The sequence below is a fragment of the Chiloscyllium plagiosum genome, unplaced genomic scaffold, assembly GCF_037043375.1.
Source record: "Chiloscyllium plagiosum isolate Xiang-an unplaced genomic scaffold, Cpla_swu_hap1 HiC_scaffold_46, whole genome shotgun sequence".
Lineage (NCBI taxonomy): Eukaryota > Metazoa > Chordata > Chondrichthyes > Orectolobiformes > Hemiscylliidae > Chiloscyllium > Chiloscyllium plagiosum.
The window spans coordinates 9,045,417-9,063,646 of NW_028270184.1; the positions used below are offsets into that span (position 1 = coordinate 9,045,417).

The following is an 18,230-nucleotide window of genomic DNA, read 5'->3' on the forward strand; positions in this document are numbered from 1 at the left end:
ACTTGTCCCCTCAGGGGAGGGGGCGGGAGACGGCGAGCGCGGGCGGGAGGGGGAGAGAGAGCGGGAGGGAGAGCGACACACAGACACACACACACACACACACACACACACACACACACACACAGAGAGAGAGAGAGAGAGAGAGAGACAGACAGACAGACAGAAAGAAAGAAAGAGAGAGAGATAGAGAGAGAGCACCTTTCTCAGCAAGCGACACGCGATAGTTCTCCAGGTAGATGACTTTGAGCCGATCGCCCACTATCGGGTCATTATTCACGATATCGCCAATGGCCGTGATGAGTCTGATGATGAGCTTCGCCATGTGGTAACCTGGAGCCGCCTGTGAGGGACAGAGACAAGGGATCAAGGGGAGGATACAGGACAAGGCACATTGTGAACAAGTGGAGAGGCAGAGCCCAAGGGACTAAAGAACAGCCAACTCAATCAAAACAAGGTGAGAAATGGCACTGACAGCCTCCCTCACTAATGTAACAAGACTGGCACCAATTAGTGTCAGATACAGAATAAAGCTCCCTCCACACCAAACACTCCAAGGGACATCATGGGGGTTAAATACAGAGTAAAGCTTCCTCTACACTGTCCTGATCAAACACTCCCTGGACAGGGACAGCACGGGGTTAGATACAGAGTAAAGCTCCCTCTACACTGTCCCCCCCATCATACACCCCCCAGGACAGGGACAGCACGGGGTTAGATACAGAGTAAAGCTCCCTCTACACTGTCCCCCATCAAACACTCCCCAGGACAGGGACAGCACGGGGTTAGATACAGAGTAAAGCTCTCTCTACACTGTCACCCATCAAACACTCCCCAGGACAGAGACAGCACGGGGTTAGATACAGAGTAAAGCTCCGTCTACACTGTCCTGATCAAACAGTCCCAGGACCAGGACAGCACGGGGTTATATTATGAAGTAAAGAGGGGTCACTACACTGCAGCACAGTATTAATGAACTCCTCTGCAGCTGAGAGGCATTTCGGGTCTCTTGAATGTTTTTTAAAAATTCCTTCATTGGACGTGGGGAGCATGTACTGCCCATCCTTTAATCGCCCAGGGGACAGCTAAGAGTCAACCCCATTGCTGTAGGTCTGGAGTCATATGTAGCTCAGACCAGGTAAGGGTGGCAGATTTCCTGAAACACATGGCGGGAGCTGGTAAAGGCTGGTGGTGACAAGGCTGCTCATGGGCAGGCTGTTTATTCCAGATTTTTGCTGAATTCAAATCTCACCACCTGAACTCGAACATCTGCCCCCCACCCCCCCCAGAACGTGAAGCTGGATGGTTAAGGCAGTTATATTAGCACCTCCCGTTAAGCAGAGAGCGAAGGCAGAAGGGAGTTGGGGGGGGGAGGGTGGTGCGTGCCGTTAAAATGTCCATACCTTCCCTCCAATCATGATGGTGCGAGGAGTGTACTGTTTATTGGGCTCCCTCTTGATGCCTGTAACAACACAACGCACAATGTTTCAGGGCAGGTTGACAGTTCGCTACCTTCCACCCGACTGCTCTTAAACACTCCCTCAAGGCCAGGCAGCTGTCGGGGCACGTACCCCTCCCAATCCGGGGGTCACCGCGCCTGCCTCGGCTCCCCGACGCTGGGCGACCGCTTTGCGGAGACCACCTCCGGGCGGCCTGCCCAACGCGACCCGAATTTGCCCACCCTTCAGTAGCTCACTCCCGTTCCCAATCAGAGCTACCCGCCCTCGGCCCGCATCCAAATTAGATACCAGCGTGAGGACTAACAGCTCATCTCTCCGCGAGGACTCCCACACGCTGCCAGAGACCACGGACATCGGCTCACCGTCCCGGTGCAGCTAGACAGTTGCTGGTAACATAGCAGCTGTTGCCAGTCACGCCCCTCTTACGCTCAACTTTGACTTCTTTATTTTTATCCTGTCAGCAGCTGCTTCTGCCTTACCCCATGAAGCTTCAGTCTCCCCCAGCCCGCTCCATTCCACTCCAACTGCCTCTCACTCTTGACCTGCTCAAACCCTGTTGCACTGTAAAGATTTTCCAGATCTGACAGAGGCTGCCGACCTGAACCCTTAAAAGTCCCTCACTCCGCAGATGCTGCCACACTTCCAGAACTTTCTACACTCAGCTTGCATGAGAAAGCATCCACGTGATTGTGCTCACCTCAGCAAATCACACTGACGGATCCAATCCATTAGCCCCCTCAGGGAGCTTTTGGTTTGGGAGTGGCTGGGGGGGTGGGGGGGGGGGAAACGATCCATGCACGCACCCCCTCCACTCCAACCGAAAACCAAACAGGTTCTCCTAGACTAGAACATACCGCCAACTGAACTCGGTGCAGCAAGGCGGCTGAGACTGAGTGGGAAACTGGGATGGAGCTGTAGGTGGTAGCGAGATGGACGTGCAGAGGCACCTCGATGATTCGGCATTCCATTATCCGGCAAGATTGCAAGGTCCCCATGCTTGACCAAACTGTTATCTGGCAATCGATTACCCGAACATTCAATTTTCTGACAAAATATTCCCTCACCCGTGCCTCTGTAATGGGAATATAACTCTGCGATGGCCTGTGGTATTTATCATTAGACTATTAGTCCAGAGATTCAGGTAACATTCTGGGTACCCAAGTTCAAATCCTACCACGGCAGATGGTGGAATTTGATTTCAATTTTAAAAATCTGAATTAAGAGTCAAATGAGGACCATGAATCCATTGCTGATTGTTGGGAAAACCCACCTGATTCACTAATGCCTGTTAGGGACGGAAACTGCCATCCTTTCCTGGCCCAGACTCCACGTGACTCCAGAACCACAGCAATTAGGGATGGGGCGATAAATACTGGCCTAGCCAGCCATGCCCATGTCCCGGTGAACAAAATAAACCGCCCCCTCTCCGAGAGCTAAAATAGCCCCCCTGTGCTCAGAAACCCACCAAGGTCCGGAAACACACCCTATGCACCGCAGGCTCCCCCACCCTCCCCCAGGGAACCAGGCCACAGACCTAACCGTCCCCCACGCCGCAGCCTCACGGTCAGGACTCACGGTTGTAGAAGGTGATGATGTGGAGGCAGTTCAGCAGTTGCCTTTTGTACTCGTGGATACGCTTGACCTGTACGTCAAACATGGAGTTGGGGTTGATCTTCACCTTGTACGTCTTCTCCAGGTACACCGAGAATTTCAGCTTATTCTCCTGCAAACACAGCACCACAGGCGAGCAATTGTACCTGTTGTTTACTGACACACCCTGTCCGCCCTCGTCATCTCAGCCCATCACTTGCTCCCTTCTCACTCATGCATTCATCCAGTCTGCCTTAAATACACGGCCGCGATTCACCCTCCTGTGGGAGCAGGTTTCACGTTCTCCCTGCTTGCTGGGTTTCCTGACTGTTTATTACAGACGGTCTCAAACAGATGGCCCTAGCTTCAGCAGCATTGCAGTATTTGAATCCACATTATCTGTTTCCACAAGATCCATTGAATGTTCAATACATTTGATCCAGTAGCATTTTTTTTTTTTACAGCAATCAAAACTTTTCTTAAAAAAAAATGGCCGGCCACAAGATTCGGTTGAACCGAATGCTGTCAGTTCAAATCCCATACCAGTATTTTGATTCAACAATGCAAATCGGCACACTGCAGTTTGGGGGGTGGGAGTGGTCAGCGCCACGCGAACGCCGCAGCGCCCCGAGGGTCAGCACCAAGCGAACGCTGCAGCGTCCGAGGGTCAGCACCAAGCGAACGCTGCAGCGCCCCGAGGGTCAGCGCCAAGCGAACGCTGCAGCGCCCGAGGGTCAGCGCCAAGCGAACGCTGCAGCGCCCCGAGGGTCAGCGCCAAGCGAACGCTGCAGCGCCTCGAGGGTCAGCACCAAGCGAACGCTGCAGCGTCCGAGGGTCAGCACCAAGCGAACGCTGCAGCGCCCCGAGGGTCAGCGCCAAGCGAACGCTGCAGCGCCCGAGGGTCAGCGCCAAGCGAACGCTGCAGCGCCCCGAGGGTCAGCGCCAAGCGAACGCTGCAGCGCCTCGAGGGTCAGCACCAAGCGAACGCTGCAGCGCCTCGAGGGTCAGCACCAAGCGAGCGCCGCAGCGCCCCGAGGGTCAGCACCAAGCGAACGCTGCAGCGCCCCGAGGGTCAGCACCAAGCGAGCGCCGCAGCGCCCCGAGGGTCAGCGCCAAGCGAACGCTGCAGCGCCCCGAGGGTCAGCACCAAGCGAGCGCCGCAGCGCCCCGAGGGTCAGCGCCACGCGAACGCTGCAGCGCCTGAGGGTCAGCACCAAGCGAACGCTGCAGCGCCTGAGGGTCAGCGCCAAGCGAACGCTGCAGCGCCTGAGGGTCAGCGCCAAGCGAACGCTGCAGCGCCCCGAGGGTCAGCGCCAAGCGAACGCTGCAGCGCCTCGAGGGTCAGCACCAAGCGAGCGCCGCAGCGCCCCGAGGGTCAGCACCAAGCGAACGCTGCAGCGCCCCGAGGGTCAGCACCAAGCGAGCGCCGCAGCGCCCCGAGGGTCAGCGCCACGCGAACGCTGCAGCGCCTGAGGGTCAGCACCAAGCGAACGCTGCAGCGCCTCGAGGGTCAGCACCAAGCGAGCGCCGCAGCGCCCCGAGGGTCAGCACCAAGCGAACGCTGCAGCGCCCCGAGGGTCAGCACCAAGCGAGCGCCGCAGCGCCCCGAGGGTCAGCGCCACGCGAACGCTGCAGCGCCTGAGGGTCAGCACCAAGCGAACGCTGCAGCGCCTGAGGGTCAGCGCCAAGCGAACGCTGCAGCGCCTGAGGGTCAGCGCCAAGCGAACGCTGCAGCGCCCCGAGGGTCAGCGCCAAGCGAACGCTGCAGCGCCTCGAGGGTCAGCACCAAGCGAGCGCCGCAGCGCCCCGAGGGTCAGCACCAAGCGAACGCTGCAGCGCCCCGAGGGTCAGCACCAAGCGAGCGCCGCAGCGCCCCGAGGGTCAGCGCCACGCGAACGCTGCAGCGCCTGAGGGTCAGCACCAAGCGAACGCTGCAGCGCCTGAGGGTCAGCACCAAGCGAGCGCCGCAGCGCCCCGAGGGTCAGCGCCAAGCGAACGCTGCAGCGACCCGAGGGTCAGCACCAAGCGAACGCTGCAGCGCCCCGAGGGTCAGCACCAAGCGAACGCTGCAGCGCCCCGAGGGTCAGTGCCACGCGAACGCTGCAGCGCCCCGAGGGTCAGCACCAAGCGAACGCTGCAGCGCCCCGAGGGTCAGCACCAAGCGAACGCTGCAGCGCCTGAGGGTCAGCGCCAAGCGAACGCTGCAGCGCCCCGAGGGTCAGCGCCAAGCGAACGCTGCAGCGCCTCGAGGGTCAGCACCAAGCGAGCGCCGCAGCGCCCCGAGGGTCAGCACCAAGCGAACGCTGCAGCGCCCCGAGGGTCAGCACCAAGCGAGCGCCGCAGCGCCCCGAGGGTCAGCGCCACGCGAACGCTGCAGCGCCTGAGGGTCAGCACCAAGCGAACGCTGCAGCGCCTGAGGGTCAGCACCAAGCGAACGCTGCAGCGCCTGAGGGTCAGCACCAAGTGAGCGCCGCAGCGCCCCGAGGGTCAGCGCCAAGCGAACGCTGCAGCGACCCGAGGGTCAGCACCAAGCGAACGCTGCAGCGCCCTGAGGGTCAGCACCAAGTGAACGCTGCAGCGCCCCGAGGGTCAGCACCAAGCGAACGCTGCAGCGCCCCGAGGGTCAGCACCAAGCGAACGCTGCAGCGCCCCGAGGGTCAGCGCCACGCGAACGCTGCAGCGCCCCGAGGGTCAGTGCCACGCGAACGCTGCAGCGCCCCGAGGGTCAGTGCCACGCGAACGCTGCAGCGCCCCGAGGGTCAGCACCAAGCGAACGCTGCAGCGCCCCGAGGGTCAGCACCAAGCGAACGCTGCAGCGCCCCGAGGGTCAGCACCAAGCGAACGCTGCTGTGCCCGAGGGTCAGCACCAAGCGAACACTGCAGCGACCCGAGGGTCAGCACCAAGCGAACACTGCAGCGCCCGAGGGTCAGCACCAAGCGAACGCTGCAGCACCCAGAGGGTCAGCACCAAGCGAACGCTGCTGTGCCCGAGGGTCAGCACCAAGCGAACGCTGCAGCGCCCCGAGGGTCAGCACCAAGCGAACGCTGCAGCGCCCCGAGGGTCAGCACCAAGAGAACGCTGCAGCGCCCGAGGGTCAGCACCAAGCGAACGCTGCAGCGCCCGAGGGTCAGCACCAAGCGAACGCTTCAGCGCCCGAGGGTCAGCACCAAGCGAACGCTGCAGCGCCCGAGGGTCAGCACCAAGCGAACGCTGCAGCGCCCCGAGGGTCAGCACCAAGCGAACACTGCAGCGCCCGAGGGTCGGTGCTAATTGAGCGCCACACTGCCCAAGGGTCAGCGCCAAGCTGTCGGAAGTGCCATTTTTGCCCCGTCAGGTGGATTTAATAACCACAGAAGAACTCATGGCGGAAGAGCAGGAGTGGTTCCCTCCAGTCTCTTGGGTCAATATTAATCCTTCCAGTAGCATCAACTGGAGACCATGTAGTCAGTGCCACGCGTGGGGATCTTGCTGTGCACAAACCCAACTGCCACCTTTCCTCAAAACACAGCGCACTTTGAGACCCGTTGTGGTAAGTAGGTAAGTGCTGCATTTTGCTTGTTCTATTCTTTAGACATAGTTTTTTTTAATAAAAGGTTACTTTTAGAGGGATGGCAGTGAAGGCAGTGCAATGTTCCTCTTGCAACATGTTTGAGGTGAGGGATGCCATGGTCGTCCCTGCTGATTACACTTGCAGGAAGTGCACCCATCTCCAGCTCCTGCAAGACCGTGTTAGGGAACTGGAGCTGGAGTTGGATGAACTTAGGATCATTCGGGAGGCAGAGGGGGTCATAGATCGGAGCTTTAGGGAAGTAGTAACTCCAAAGATTGCAGACAGATGGGTGACAGTGAGGGGGACTGGGAGGAAGCAGCCAGTGCAGGGACCCCCTGCGGCCATTCCCCTCAAGAACAAGTATACCGTTTTGGATAGTTGTGGGGGGGGGACTTACCAGGGGCTCAGGCCTCTGGCACAGAGCCTGTCCCTGTTGCTCAGAAGGGAAGGGTGGAGAAGAGCAGAGCAATAGTTATTGGGGACTCGATAGTTCAGGGCACAGATAGGCGGTTTTGTGGGAACGAGAGAGACTCACGTTTGGTATGTTGCCTCCCAGGTGCACGGGTACGTGATGTCTCTGATCGTGTTTTCAGGGTCCTTAAGGGGGAGGGGGAGCAGCCTGAAGTCGTGGTCCACATTGGCACCAATGACATAGGTAGGAGGAGGGCTGAGGATGTTAGGCAGGCTTTCAGGGAGCTAGGTTGGAAGCTCAGAGTTAGAACAAACAGAGTCGTTGTCTCTGGTTTGTTACCGGTGCCACGTGATAGAGGGTCGAGGAATAGGGAGAGAGAACAGTTAAATGCATGGCTACAGGGATGGTGCAGGAGGGAGGGATTCTTTCTGGGGAAGGTGGGACCTCTATAAACAGGATGGTCTACACCTGAGGGGCACCAGTATCCTTGGCGGGAGGTTTGCTAGTGCTCTTGTGGGGGGTTTAAACTAACTCTGCAGGGGCATGGGAACCTAGACTGTAGCTTTAGGGTGCAGGACCTGGAGTGTAGGGAGGTTAGGAACATGGTATCAATCTCAAAGGAGGGTGCCTGTAAACAGGAAAGTGGCTTGAAGTGTGTATACTTCAATGCAAGAAGTATACGAAATAAGGTAGGTGAACTTGCAGCGTGGGTTGGTACCTGGGACTTCGATGTTGTGGCTATTATGGAGACATGGGTAGAACAGGGACAGGATTGGCTGTTGCAGGTCCCAGGGTTTAAATGTTTTAGTAGGGTCAGAGGTGGGGGTAAAAGAGGGGGAGGTGTGGCATTGCTTGTCAAAAATAGTATTACAGCTGTGGAAAGGACGATGGATGAAGACTCGCCATCTGAGGTAGTTTGGGCTGAGGTTAGGATTAGGAAAGGTGAGATCACCCTGTTAGGAGTTTTTTACAGGCCTCGTAATAGTCCTAGAGATATAGAAGAAAGGATTGCGAGGATGATTCAGGAGAAGAGTGAAAGTAATAGGGTGGTTGTTATGGGGGACTTTAACTTTCCTGATATTGACTGGGAAAGCTATAGCTCGAGTTCGTTAGATGGGTCGGTGTTTGTCCAATGTGTGCAGGAGGGTTTCCTGACACAATATGTAGACAGGCCAACAAGAGGTGAGGCCATACTGGATTTGGTTCTGGGTAATGAACCAGGCCAGGTGTTAGAATTGGAGGTAGGTGAGCACTTTGGGGACAGTGACCACAATTCGGTGACTTTTACTCTAGTGATGGAGAGGGATAAGAGTGCACTGCAGGGCAAGAGCTATAGCTGGGGGCAGGGAAATTATGATTCGGTGAGGTACGACTTAGGATGCGTGGCTTGGAAAAGTAGGCTTCAAGGCAAGGGCGCAATTGATATGTGGAGCTTGTTCAAGGAGCAACTATTGAGTGTCCTTGATAAGTATGTACCTGTCAGGCAGGGAGGAAAGGGTCGTGTGAGGGAGCCGTGGTTTAATAAGGAATTGGAATCCCTTGTTAAATGGAAGAGGGCGGCCTATGTAAAGATGAGACGTGAAGGTTCAATTGGGGTGATTGAGAGTTATAAGGTAGCCAGGAAGGGTCTAAAGAGAGAGCTAAGAGCAGCAAGGAGGGGACATGAAAAGTCCTTAGTTGGTAGGTTTAGAGAAAACCCTAAGGCTTCCTATAGGTATGTCAGGAATAAAAGAATGACTAGGGTAGGAATAGGTCCAGTCAAGGATAGTAGTGGGAAGTTGCGTGTGGAGGCTGAAGAGATTGGGGAGACACTGAATGAATACTTTTCGTCAGTATTCAATCAGGAACAGGACATTGTTGCCGATGTGAATATTGAGTCACAATTAATTAGAATGGACGGCTTTGAGGTATGTAGGGAAGAGGTGTTGGAAATTCTGGAAAGGGTGAAAATAGATAAGTCCCCTGGGCCTGATGGCATTTATCCTAGGATTCTCTGGGAAGCAAGGGAGGAGATTGCAGAGCCATTGGCCTTGATTTTTATGTCCTCGTTGTCTACAGGAATAGTGCCAGAAGACTGGAGGATAGCAAATGTGGTTCCCTTGTTCAAGAAGGGGAGTAGGGATAACCCTAGTAACTATAGGCCGGTGAGTCTCACTTCTGTTGTGGGCAAAGTCTTAGAGAGAATTGTAAGGGATAGGATTTATGAACATCTGGATAGGAATAATGTGATCAAGGATAGTCAGCATGGTTTTGTGAAGGGCAGGTCATGCCTCACAAACCTTATTGAATTCTTTGAGAAGGTGACTAAGGAGGTGGACGAGGGGAAAGCGGTAGATGTGGTGTATATGGATTTTAGTAAGGCGTTTGATAAGGTTCCCCATGGTAGACTACTGCAAAAAATACGGAGGTATGGCATTGAGGGTGAGTTGGAGGTTTGGATTAGGAATCGGCTGGATGGAAGAAGACAGAGGGTAGTAGTTGATGGTAAAGTTCATCTTGGAGTGCAGTTACTAGCGGTGTTCCGCAAGGATCTGTTTTGGCACCATTGCTGTTTGTCATTTTTATAAATGACCTGGAGGAGGGGTTAGAAAGTTGGGTGAGCAAGTTTGCGGATGATACGAAAGTCGGTGGAGTTGTAGACAGTGAGGATGGATGTGTCAGGTTACAGCGGGATATAGATAAGCTGCAGAACTGGGCAGAAAGGTGGCAAATGGAGTTCAATGTAGCTAAGTGTGAGGTGATTCACTTTGGTAAGAGTAACAAAAAGACGGGGTACTGGGCTAATGGTCGGATATTTGGTAGTGTGGATGAGCAGAGGGATCTTGGTGTCCATGTACACAGATCTCTGAAAGTTGCCACCCAGGTAAATAGTGCGGTGAAGAAGGCATATGGCGTACTGGCTTTTATTGGTAGAGGAATTGAGTTCCGGAGTACTGAGGTCATGTTGCAGTTGTATAAGACTCTGGTGCGGCCACATCTGGAGTATTGTGTGCAGTTTTGGTCGCCATACTATAGGAAGGATGTGGAGGCACTGGAACGGGTGCAGAGGAGGTTTACCAGGATGTTGCCTGGTATGGTAGGAAGATCGTATGAGGAAAGGCTGAGGCACTTGGGGCTGTTTTCATTGGAGAAAAGAAGGTTTAGGGGTGACTTGATAGAGGTGTACAAGATGATTAGGGGTTTAGATAGGGTTGACCGTGAGAACCTTTTTCCACGTATGGAGTCAGTTATTACAAGGGGGCATAGCTTTAAATTAAGGGGTGGTAGGTATAGGACAGATGTTAGGGGTAGGTTCTTTACTCAGCGAGTCGTGAGTTCATGGAATGCCCTGCCAGTAGCAGTGGTAGACTCTCCCTGTTTATGGGCATTTAAACGGGCATTGGATAGGCATATGGAGGATAGTGGGCTAGTGTAGGTTAGGTGGGCTTGGATCGGCGCAACATCGAGGGCCGAAGGGCCTGTACTGCGCCGTATTTTTCCATGTTCTATGTTCTTGGCTGCGCAGCGCTGGGTCACGAAAGGCGACAGAGGTGAAAGCAATGGGTGTTTCCTCAAGCCAGCTGCTGCTTATAGCTGACCCTGCTGGGAAACCTGGCATTGTGCTGCGTACCACAAACCTCCCTCACCCAGGTGTGGACCATCCGTCACTGCTCCGTACCCCCTGCCATGCAGCTCTATCCAGGGGAACCCTCCTTTCTGTCACCCTCTGGGCTGCCCTTTACCCTGACACTGTTCCCAAACTGCACTTGATTTCCCAACAGCGAGCAGGTTCAAATCTTTGTATTTGGAATTTTAGGCGCTACAGCTCCATGTTCATCACCCACAATCCTCCACTGGCACACAGCCAGGGTGTTAATGAGTCACTGGAATTCAGTTTGAGGCCAGAACCTGCCCCTTGACAAACCAAAGAGAGGGGGAAGAGGTGATCACCTGTTTCACTTTAGCCACAGCCCGAATAAACCCTTCATCGTTGACAAACGACAGCAGCTTCTTCAGCTGATCCAGGTCGAAGATATAATCTTCACCGATTTTCTGAGAGAAGGGGATGAGAAAGGAAGAGAGAGTGAGGATCAGGAGGAGCAGAGCGGACAGCGGGTTAAAGGGGGGTGAAGGAGAGAGAAACCTAGCTTCCAGTTAGCTTGTCTTAGGAGACATCGCTTGGTGTCAACAAACTGGGAACACAGGAGTAGTTGGGATTACTGCACTTCCGAAGTGCTGAGCACTGCTTCCTTACAGCACCAGAGCCCAGGGCGACTGACTGTGTGGAGTTTGCACGTTCTCCCCGTGTCTGCGTGGGGTTTCCTCCGGGTGCTCCGGTTTCCTCCCACAGTCCAAAGACTGGCAGGTGAGATGGGTTGGCAGTGTTAAGTTGCCCAGTGTCCAAGGGCATATGGGCCATGTGGATTGGTCATGGGAAATGCAGGGTCACAAGGACAGAGGTGGTGGGACACTCTTCAGAGGGTTGACGTGGGTTCAATGGGCCGAGTGGCCTGCTTCCACACCGTAGGGATTCCACAATGGCAAGAGTCTGGATTTTGTAATGTGTGCATATCAACACCAACAGGGTGATAGTAACCCCCCGGCTGCCTACTAACAGGTCACAGCATCAGGGCTATGACTGAACTGATACACTGGGTGAGGTGACACCATAATCCAAGAGGCAGCTACAGCATTTGACCAGAAAGGCCTGGCTATCTGCCAGGCAGGGTAGACTCAAACCCTCATGCCTGCCAGCCCTTGGCGTCACTTGCCCCCGCCTCAGACAGTAGCCCGCACGCGTCGTTACCTCAGCAATGATGTCAGCCAGGCCAGGGTTGCACAGCACCAGCCAGCGGCGTGGCGTTATCCCATTCGTCTTGTTCTGAAACTTCTCGGGCTCGATCTCGTAAAAATCTTTGAAGCTGCAAGGAAGAATAAGTCACGGCTTTAAAAGACGGAGACCGACGCTGTCATCACTGCATCAGGCGACGAGTCGGAGGTAGGGAGGGGCTCCCCGTCGACGTTCTCCATGCAAAGCTTTTACAAACGAGGTCAAGGGAGACCCAGGACTGTCCAGCAGCAGTAACAGCAGCAAGGACCCCCCACCCCACTAAAAATGCACTGCAGCCACTCACCAAGGCCCCTCAAAATCTTTCTAAACCCCCAACCTCTCCTTGAGGAACAGCAGTTAGATGGGAACACCTGATTCCCTGCAGGATCCCCCTCCAAGCCATTCACCATCCCGACTCGGAAATATATCAGCTGCTCCTCCATTGCCATTAGGTAACTTTTTAAAAAATTGTTCACAGATGTTTACAGGGAGAGGCTGAACAGGCTGGGGCTGTTTTCCCTGGAGCGTCAGAGGCTGAGGGGTGACCTTAGAGGTTTGTAAAATTATGAGGGGCATGGACAGGGTAAATAGGCAAAGTCTTTTCCCGGGGGTCGGGGAGTCCAGAACTGGAGGGGCATAGGCTTAGGGTGAGAGGGGAAAGATTTAAAAGAGACCTAAGGGGGAACTTTGTCACACAGAGGGTGGTGTGTGTATGGAATGAGCTGCCAGAGGAAGTGGTGGAGGCTGGTACAATGACAACATTTAAAAGGCATTTGGATGGGTATATGAATAGGAAGGGTTTGGAGGGATATGGTCCGGGTGCTGGTAGGTGGGACTAGATTGGGTTGGGATATCTGGTCGGCATGGACGGGTTGGACCGAAGGGTCTATTTCCATGCTGTACATCTCTATGACTCTGTTGCCAATCCCTGATTTAGGGTCAACCGCATTGCTGTGGTACATTGGCCAGACCAGGTAAGGACGGTAACAGCCGAAGATAGTTCGTGAACCAGATTTTCCAACGATTACAGATTCACTGTTAGTCTACCTTCTTATTCAACTCCGATTTCGGCCATCGATGGGATCAGCAGCCTGAGCTTGCAGATTGTGGGACCAGTGGTATGACTGCTACACTCTTCGATAAAGAGGGGCTAGGAAAACTTGGGTTGCTTTTTCCTGGAACAGCGGAGGCTGAGGGAAGACTTGACGGACGTCTATACAATTATGAGATATACAGATAGGGTTGATGGTCAGAATCATCTTCCCCAGAGTTAAAATGTCTAACACCAGGGGGGCATGCATTTGAGGGGAGAGGGGCAAAGTTCAAAAGGAGGTGTGAGGGGTGGGCCTTTTACACAGAGAAGGGTAGGTATGTGGACCGCGTTGTCAAGTGGTGGTGCCAGCAGATATAATAGGGGCGTGTAAAGGAGCTTGAATATGCAAGGAATGGAGGGATATGGACCATGGGCAGGTGGAAGGGATTAGGCGTCATGCTCAACACAACATCGTGGGTGAAAGGGCCCGTTCCCGCGCCATGCTGTTCTATACTCTATCTGCAGCCACCGCCTCTAAACTGGCCTCTTTTTGCCCTGTGGTATAGCACCTCAGAAGGTCATTCAGCCCACCAACTCGACCCCAGCTCTTCTGAAGAGCAACTCAAGTTTGTCGCCGTTAACTGCGCAACTGAGCCAACATCGCTGGAAACCTTTAACTCCCTTCAAGTATTTATTCAATTGCCCTTCGAGTATTACAACACAGAACTTGTATCTGCTGCCCTTAAAGGCCTAGGACTCTCTCCCGGACAGCGTTGTGGGTCTACCCACAGCACACTAAACAGGCAGTTCGAGAATGCAACTCACTACCATCCACAGAGGAGCTCGGGACTCCCCTCCACAAACCTCGGCCAACGCTCAGCCATTTTGCATCGGGAGATCGACAGACACAGGGCACTCGGAGATCACACTGCCTCTCTCAATGACATGGTTGCCTGAGGCCACCGGGCCACTGCTCGGGGAACTTACATGGTCTTTTTCAGGATCTCAGAGTGAATGCGGGCAACTCCGTTGACAGCATGAGCACCGACGATGCACAGGTGAGCCATGTTGATCCTCTTGGTGGTTCCCTCCTCAATCAGTGACATGCGGCGCAGTCGGTCATTGTCTCCCGGGAACTTCCGAGCAACGTTCTGTACAGGCACAGAGTGACAGAGTCGTACGGCACAGAAACAGACCCCCTTCGGTGCAAACTGCCCGCGCCAACCAAGTTTCCCCAAACCTCCTGAAGCTTCCTTGCTCGCTTTTAGACCTCTAACCTTTCCTGTTCACATAATTGTCCAAACGTCTGTGCAAGGGGGGGAGGGAAGATTCAATAGGGGGTCATGTAATTAGAAACCATAGCCCCTGCCAACCCCCCCCCCCCCCGCCTGAAATCCAACATTGCCAGGCCAAACAACACATTCCCCAACCCCTTCTGGATGGGCCACAGATTCTGGGTTGAGAATCAACCGGGTACAGATCAGTCTTGTTTGGAACAGGTTCGAGGGGTTGAATGGCCTCCTCTGGTTCCTCTGATACCATTCCAAATGGACTCTGAGAACGTGGATTACAAACACAGGACCAGGCCCTAGGCGGAAGACGGTACTGCAGCTGCTGGAGATTAGAGTCAAGATTAGAGTGGTGCTGGAAAAGCACAGCAGGTCAGGCAGCATCCGAGGAGCAGGAGAATCGACGTTTTGGGCAAAAGCCCTTCCTCAGGGATGAGCAGGCCGTGCTGGGCACTCCTACTTGCTGCTACAAATCAGGAGCAGGAGTTAGCCACACGGTCTACCTTACAGTAAAGTCAGGTCAGATCTGATTACACCACCCCCCAGGACCAGCTCTTCTCCCTTTGTTTATCAAGGAGCTAGCCTCTTCGATTTAAAATTATTCTAAAGACTCTGCCCCAGCCTCCTTTCGGCAGAGCGAGCTTCAAAGTCTGGTGACCCTCAGAGAAGGAATTCCCCTCATCACGCTCTGACAATGGGTGACCACTTGTTTGGAAGCAGTGCCGCTTAGTTCGGCGATCTCCCACTGAAGGAAACATCCTCTCCAAGTTCACTTGGTCAAGGCCTCTCAGGATCTTCGACCTTTCCGTCGATCCAGCAGTCGCAAGCCCAGTCTGTCCAACTTTTCCTCATATCACTAAGAATTAGTCGAGCAAATCTTTGCTTGACTGTTTCGAAGACACTTAGATCCTTCCTGAAGTAAGAGATCAATGCTTACACAGTACTCCAGATATGGCCTGAGCACTGCCCTGTATAACTGAAGCATAACCTCCCTACTTTTTGTTTTCAATTCTCTCTCATTCATGAGAAGATTCTACCAGCTTTCCTAATTATGTGCTGTACCTGCAAATTAACTTCTACAATTCATTTATTTGGACAACCACCGCACTTCAGAGTGCTCTCAGCGTTGAGGTAACACTTTTTTCTTCTTGGCAAACTGCACAATTTAACTCTTTCCCCCACTTTGCCCAGATAGAAAGGGTCAGGCTTACCTCCAGGTGCCTCCTGTTGATCTCGTAGATGATAGCGAGATGCCGCGGCAGCAGTGACTCGAAGAGCTGGACGGGCCAGCGCTCCAGAGCTTCGGGCAGCACCGTGTGGTTAGTGTAGGCACAGGTACGGATCGTGACATCCCAGGCCTGAAGCAGGGAGAGCCAGCGCAAGGAGAGAGGGGGAGCATGAGGGAAGACAGAAGGGATGGGAGAGTATGAGTCGCAAGTGACAGACAGGGTAAGAGAAACACGAGAGAGGAAGAAGTGAGAGAGAATGGGGGGGTAAGAACATGATGGATCAAGGCCAAGAGAGAAAGTGGAACAGGAGAAGAGGGAACAGAGACAAAGAGAATAAATCCAGTTAAGAATTAACCATGAATCCTGCCAACAGAGACTATGTACAGTGATGGTGAATACATCTTATATTTATGGCCCCTAGTTCTTATCTCAGCCCACTAACAGAATGGGGTGATGATACCACTAAATACCTGACGACTGCATCTTACTGATCAAGGCTACGGGATCATGGAGATTATCCTGATCGGATAGGATAAAGAAGATTGCACAGGGGTCAGTGTAACTGCTTCTGCTAGTCTCGGTTCCTGGAGATACAAGTCATGGGGTCTGTACGAAGTTGTACAAAGAGGACTTAAGATGGGCACTGCAGTCCAACACTTTCAGCACACAGCTGCTACCTCAGGGTGCGGAGGAGGCAGGTTCAACAGAGGGATTCAAAAGGAAGTGAAACAGTTACCCAAAATGGACCAATTGTCAAAAATGGATCAATGTTCGGGGTTACGGGGGAGAAGGCTGGAGAAAACTGGGTGGGATGCTCATTTGGAGAAAAGCATCAAACCATAGGCGCCTCCTTCTGCCCTGTAATTATTCTGAGAATCACCTCTTCATCACCAAAGACCTTACTCTAAATTCTTCAAATGACACCTTTTAAAAGCCTCTCTCTTACCTTTGGTAACCCTTCTACGCTCTTAATATTATCATCTCAAGGTTGAAAACTTGATAACTACTGACCTGATGGAGGGATTTGTGTGAAACAAATTGATCTCCGAGTGAGGGATTGCGTAGTCGGGACTTCACTCAGAGGATAGTGAATCTATGGAATCCTTTACCAAAGTGGGATGGCGGGGCTGGGTTGTTAAGCATGTTCAAGACTGAGATTTTTAAATTAGCAAGGGGAATTGAGAGTTATGGGGAAAAGGCAGGTGTTGAAGATTACTGGATTCAGCAGATACAGGCTGAATGTCCTACCTTTTTTGGGAAATTCATTTGTGGGACTGGTCAAAATGGGCGTCACTGGGATTTATTGTGGTTTTGAAGGTATTATGGCATGTGGGGTCAGATGATAGATAAGCCAGGAATTCAGTGAATGGTGGAGCCTGTCCAAGGGGCTGGACAGCCTCCTGGAATCATGGCACTGAGCGCGCTTGGCAGATGAGCTTCCTGTTTGGCCAAAGCTGACCCTTTTATACAAGTCCCTATCTGCTCGGGCATACCCAGGGATGGTGGTGGAACGGTAACGTCCCCTGCACTGGCGATTCAGGGATTTGGGGTGGGTGCGGGTTCAAACTTGAGCGGCGAATCTGGAGTCGAAAGCTGGTCTCCGAGGTGCTGAGCACAATCAGGTTGCTGTAAGAGCCCACCCTGATATCCACCAGCCCCCCGCCACCATGGAATCTAAGGGCACAACTGGATGAGGCATGACCTTATCAAACGGTGCTGGGAGGTCGGGGGCAGGGAATGTGAAGCTGCTTGTCCCATTCCTGCTGCTGTTTCGTACGCGCCTACTCAGAATCTAGAATGAATGCAAAACCGTGGGAAGTGAAGGAGGACATCCGTGTGTCAAGCGCGAGAACGAGAGAGCAAGAGAGAACATCAGCGTCAACAGGCCTTTAAGCTTCAAGCTCACAAAAAACAACAAAATCACTCGGTCATGCATATACTGCTGCTGGGATCTTGCTATGCGCGTAATTGCTAGCTGCATTCACCAAGGGACCCAGGGACCCACTAGGCAATTCAGTGAATCTGGAATGCTTTAAGGATTCTCGAGGCAAGAGATACACCACCCCCATCCCACTTTGCCCCCCCCCACCACACCACACCAACTGCTTTCGTGGTTGCTAACTGGGCTCTGTACCTTCTCCCAGCTCAGGTGCTCAATGTCCACCAGCACCCTCATGAGTTCTGGGATGGCCAGGGCAGGATGGGTGTCGTTCAGCTGAATGGCGACCTGGAGAAACAGAAAGGCAGAAATAATAAGCGTACGTTGACAGTGAAGTCCGAAGGGAGCCCTGTCAGCCAGGCTGAAATTCCCCAGTAACAGGGTCAAAGGGGGAGCAGCTGCACTTTCAGGGGTGCCACAATGTTTCACCAGAGGCTCTGTCTGCCCTCTCAGGTGGATGGAAAAGAAAGATCCCAGCCCCTCACTGACGTTAGCTATCAGGTTTCCACATCGTGGCATGGGCTGCACAGTTGTTAGCAGTGCTGCCTCATGGCGCCAGGGCCCCACGTTCGACTCCAGCCTCAGGAGACTGTGTGGAGCTTGTACATTCTCCCAGTGTCCCTCCAGCCTCCTGCCACAGGCAAAGATGTGCAGGTTAGGGTGGATTGACCATGTTCAATTGCCCCATAGTGTCCAGGGATGTGAATGCTAGGTAGGTTAAGCCATGGGAAATGTAGGATTACAGGGAAAAAAAAAGGTAGGGAAGTGCAGTCTGCATGAGACACTCTCCGGAGAGTTGGTGTGGACTCAACGGGCCAAATGGCCTGTTTCCATGTTGCAGGGACTCTCGGATAATCTCGGATTTAAAAAACACACAGTCTGCATAAACGCGCTTCATTGTGAAGCACTTCTAGCCGTCT

At 53.6% G+C, this 18,230-nt stretch overlaps 1 protein-coding gene across 1 annotated transcript in view; it reads right to left on the bottom strand.

Annotated features, from left to right (window-relative positions):
- LOC122547819 (glycogen phosphorylase, muscle form-like) overlaps positions 1-18,230 on the bottom strand; it is a 103,022-nt gene that overhangs the window by 6,596 nt on the left and 78,196 nt on the right. Inside the window, exons 8-15 of the mRNA XM_087983598.1 lie at positions 17,506-17,598; positions 15,354-15,500; positions 13,841-14,004; positions 11,797-11,911; positions 10,941-11,042; positions 3,033-3,180; positions 1,401-1,459; positions 199-340 (exon numbers count right to left, since the gene is read on the bottom strand). Of these exons, the coding sequence (XP_087839724.1) occupies positions 199-340; positions 1,401-1,459; positions 3,033-3,180; positions 10,941-11,042; positions 11,797-11,911; positions 13,841-14,004; positions 15,354-15,500; positions 17,506-17,598 (970 nt within the window). The remainder of the gene's footprint in view (positions 1-198; positions 341-1,400; positions 1,460-3,032; positions 3,181-10,940; positions 11,043-11,796; positions 11,912-13,840; positions 14,005-15,353; positions 15,501-17,505; positions 17,599-18,230) is intronic.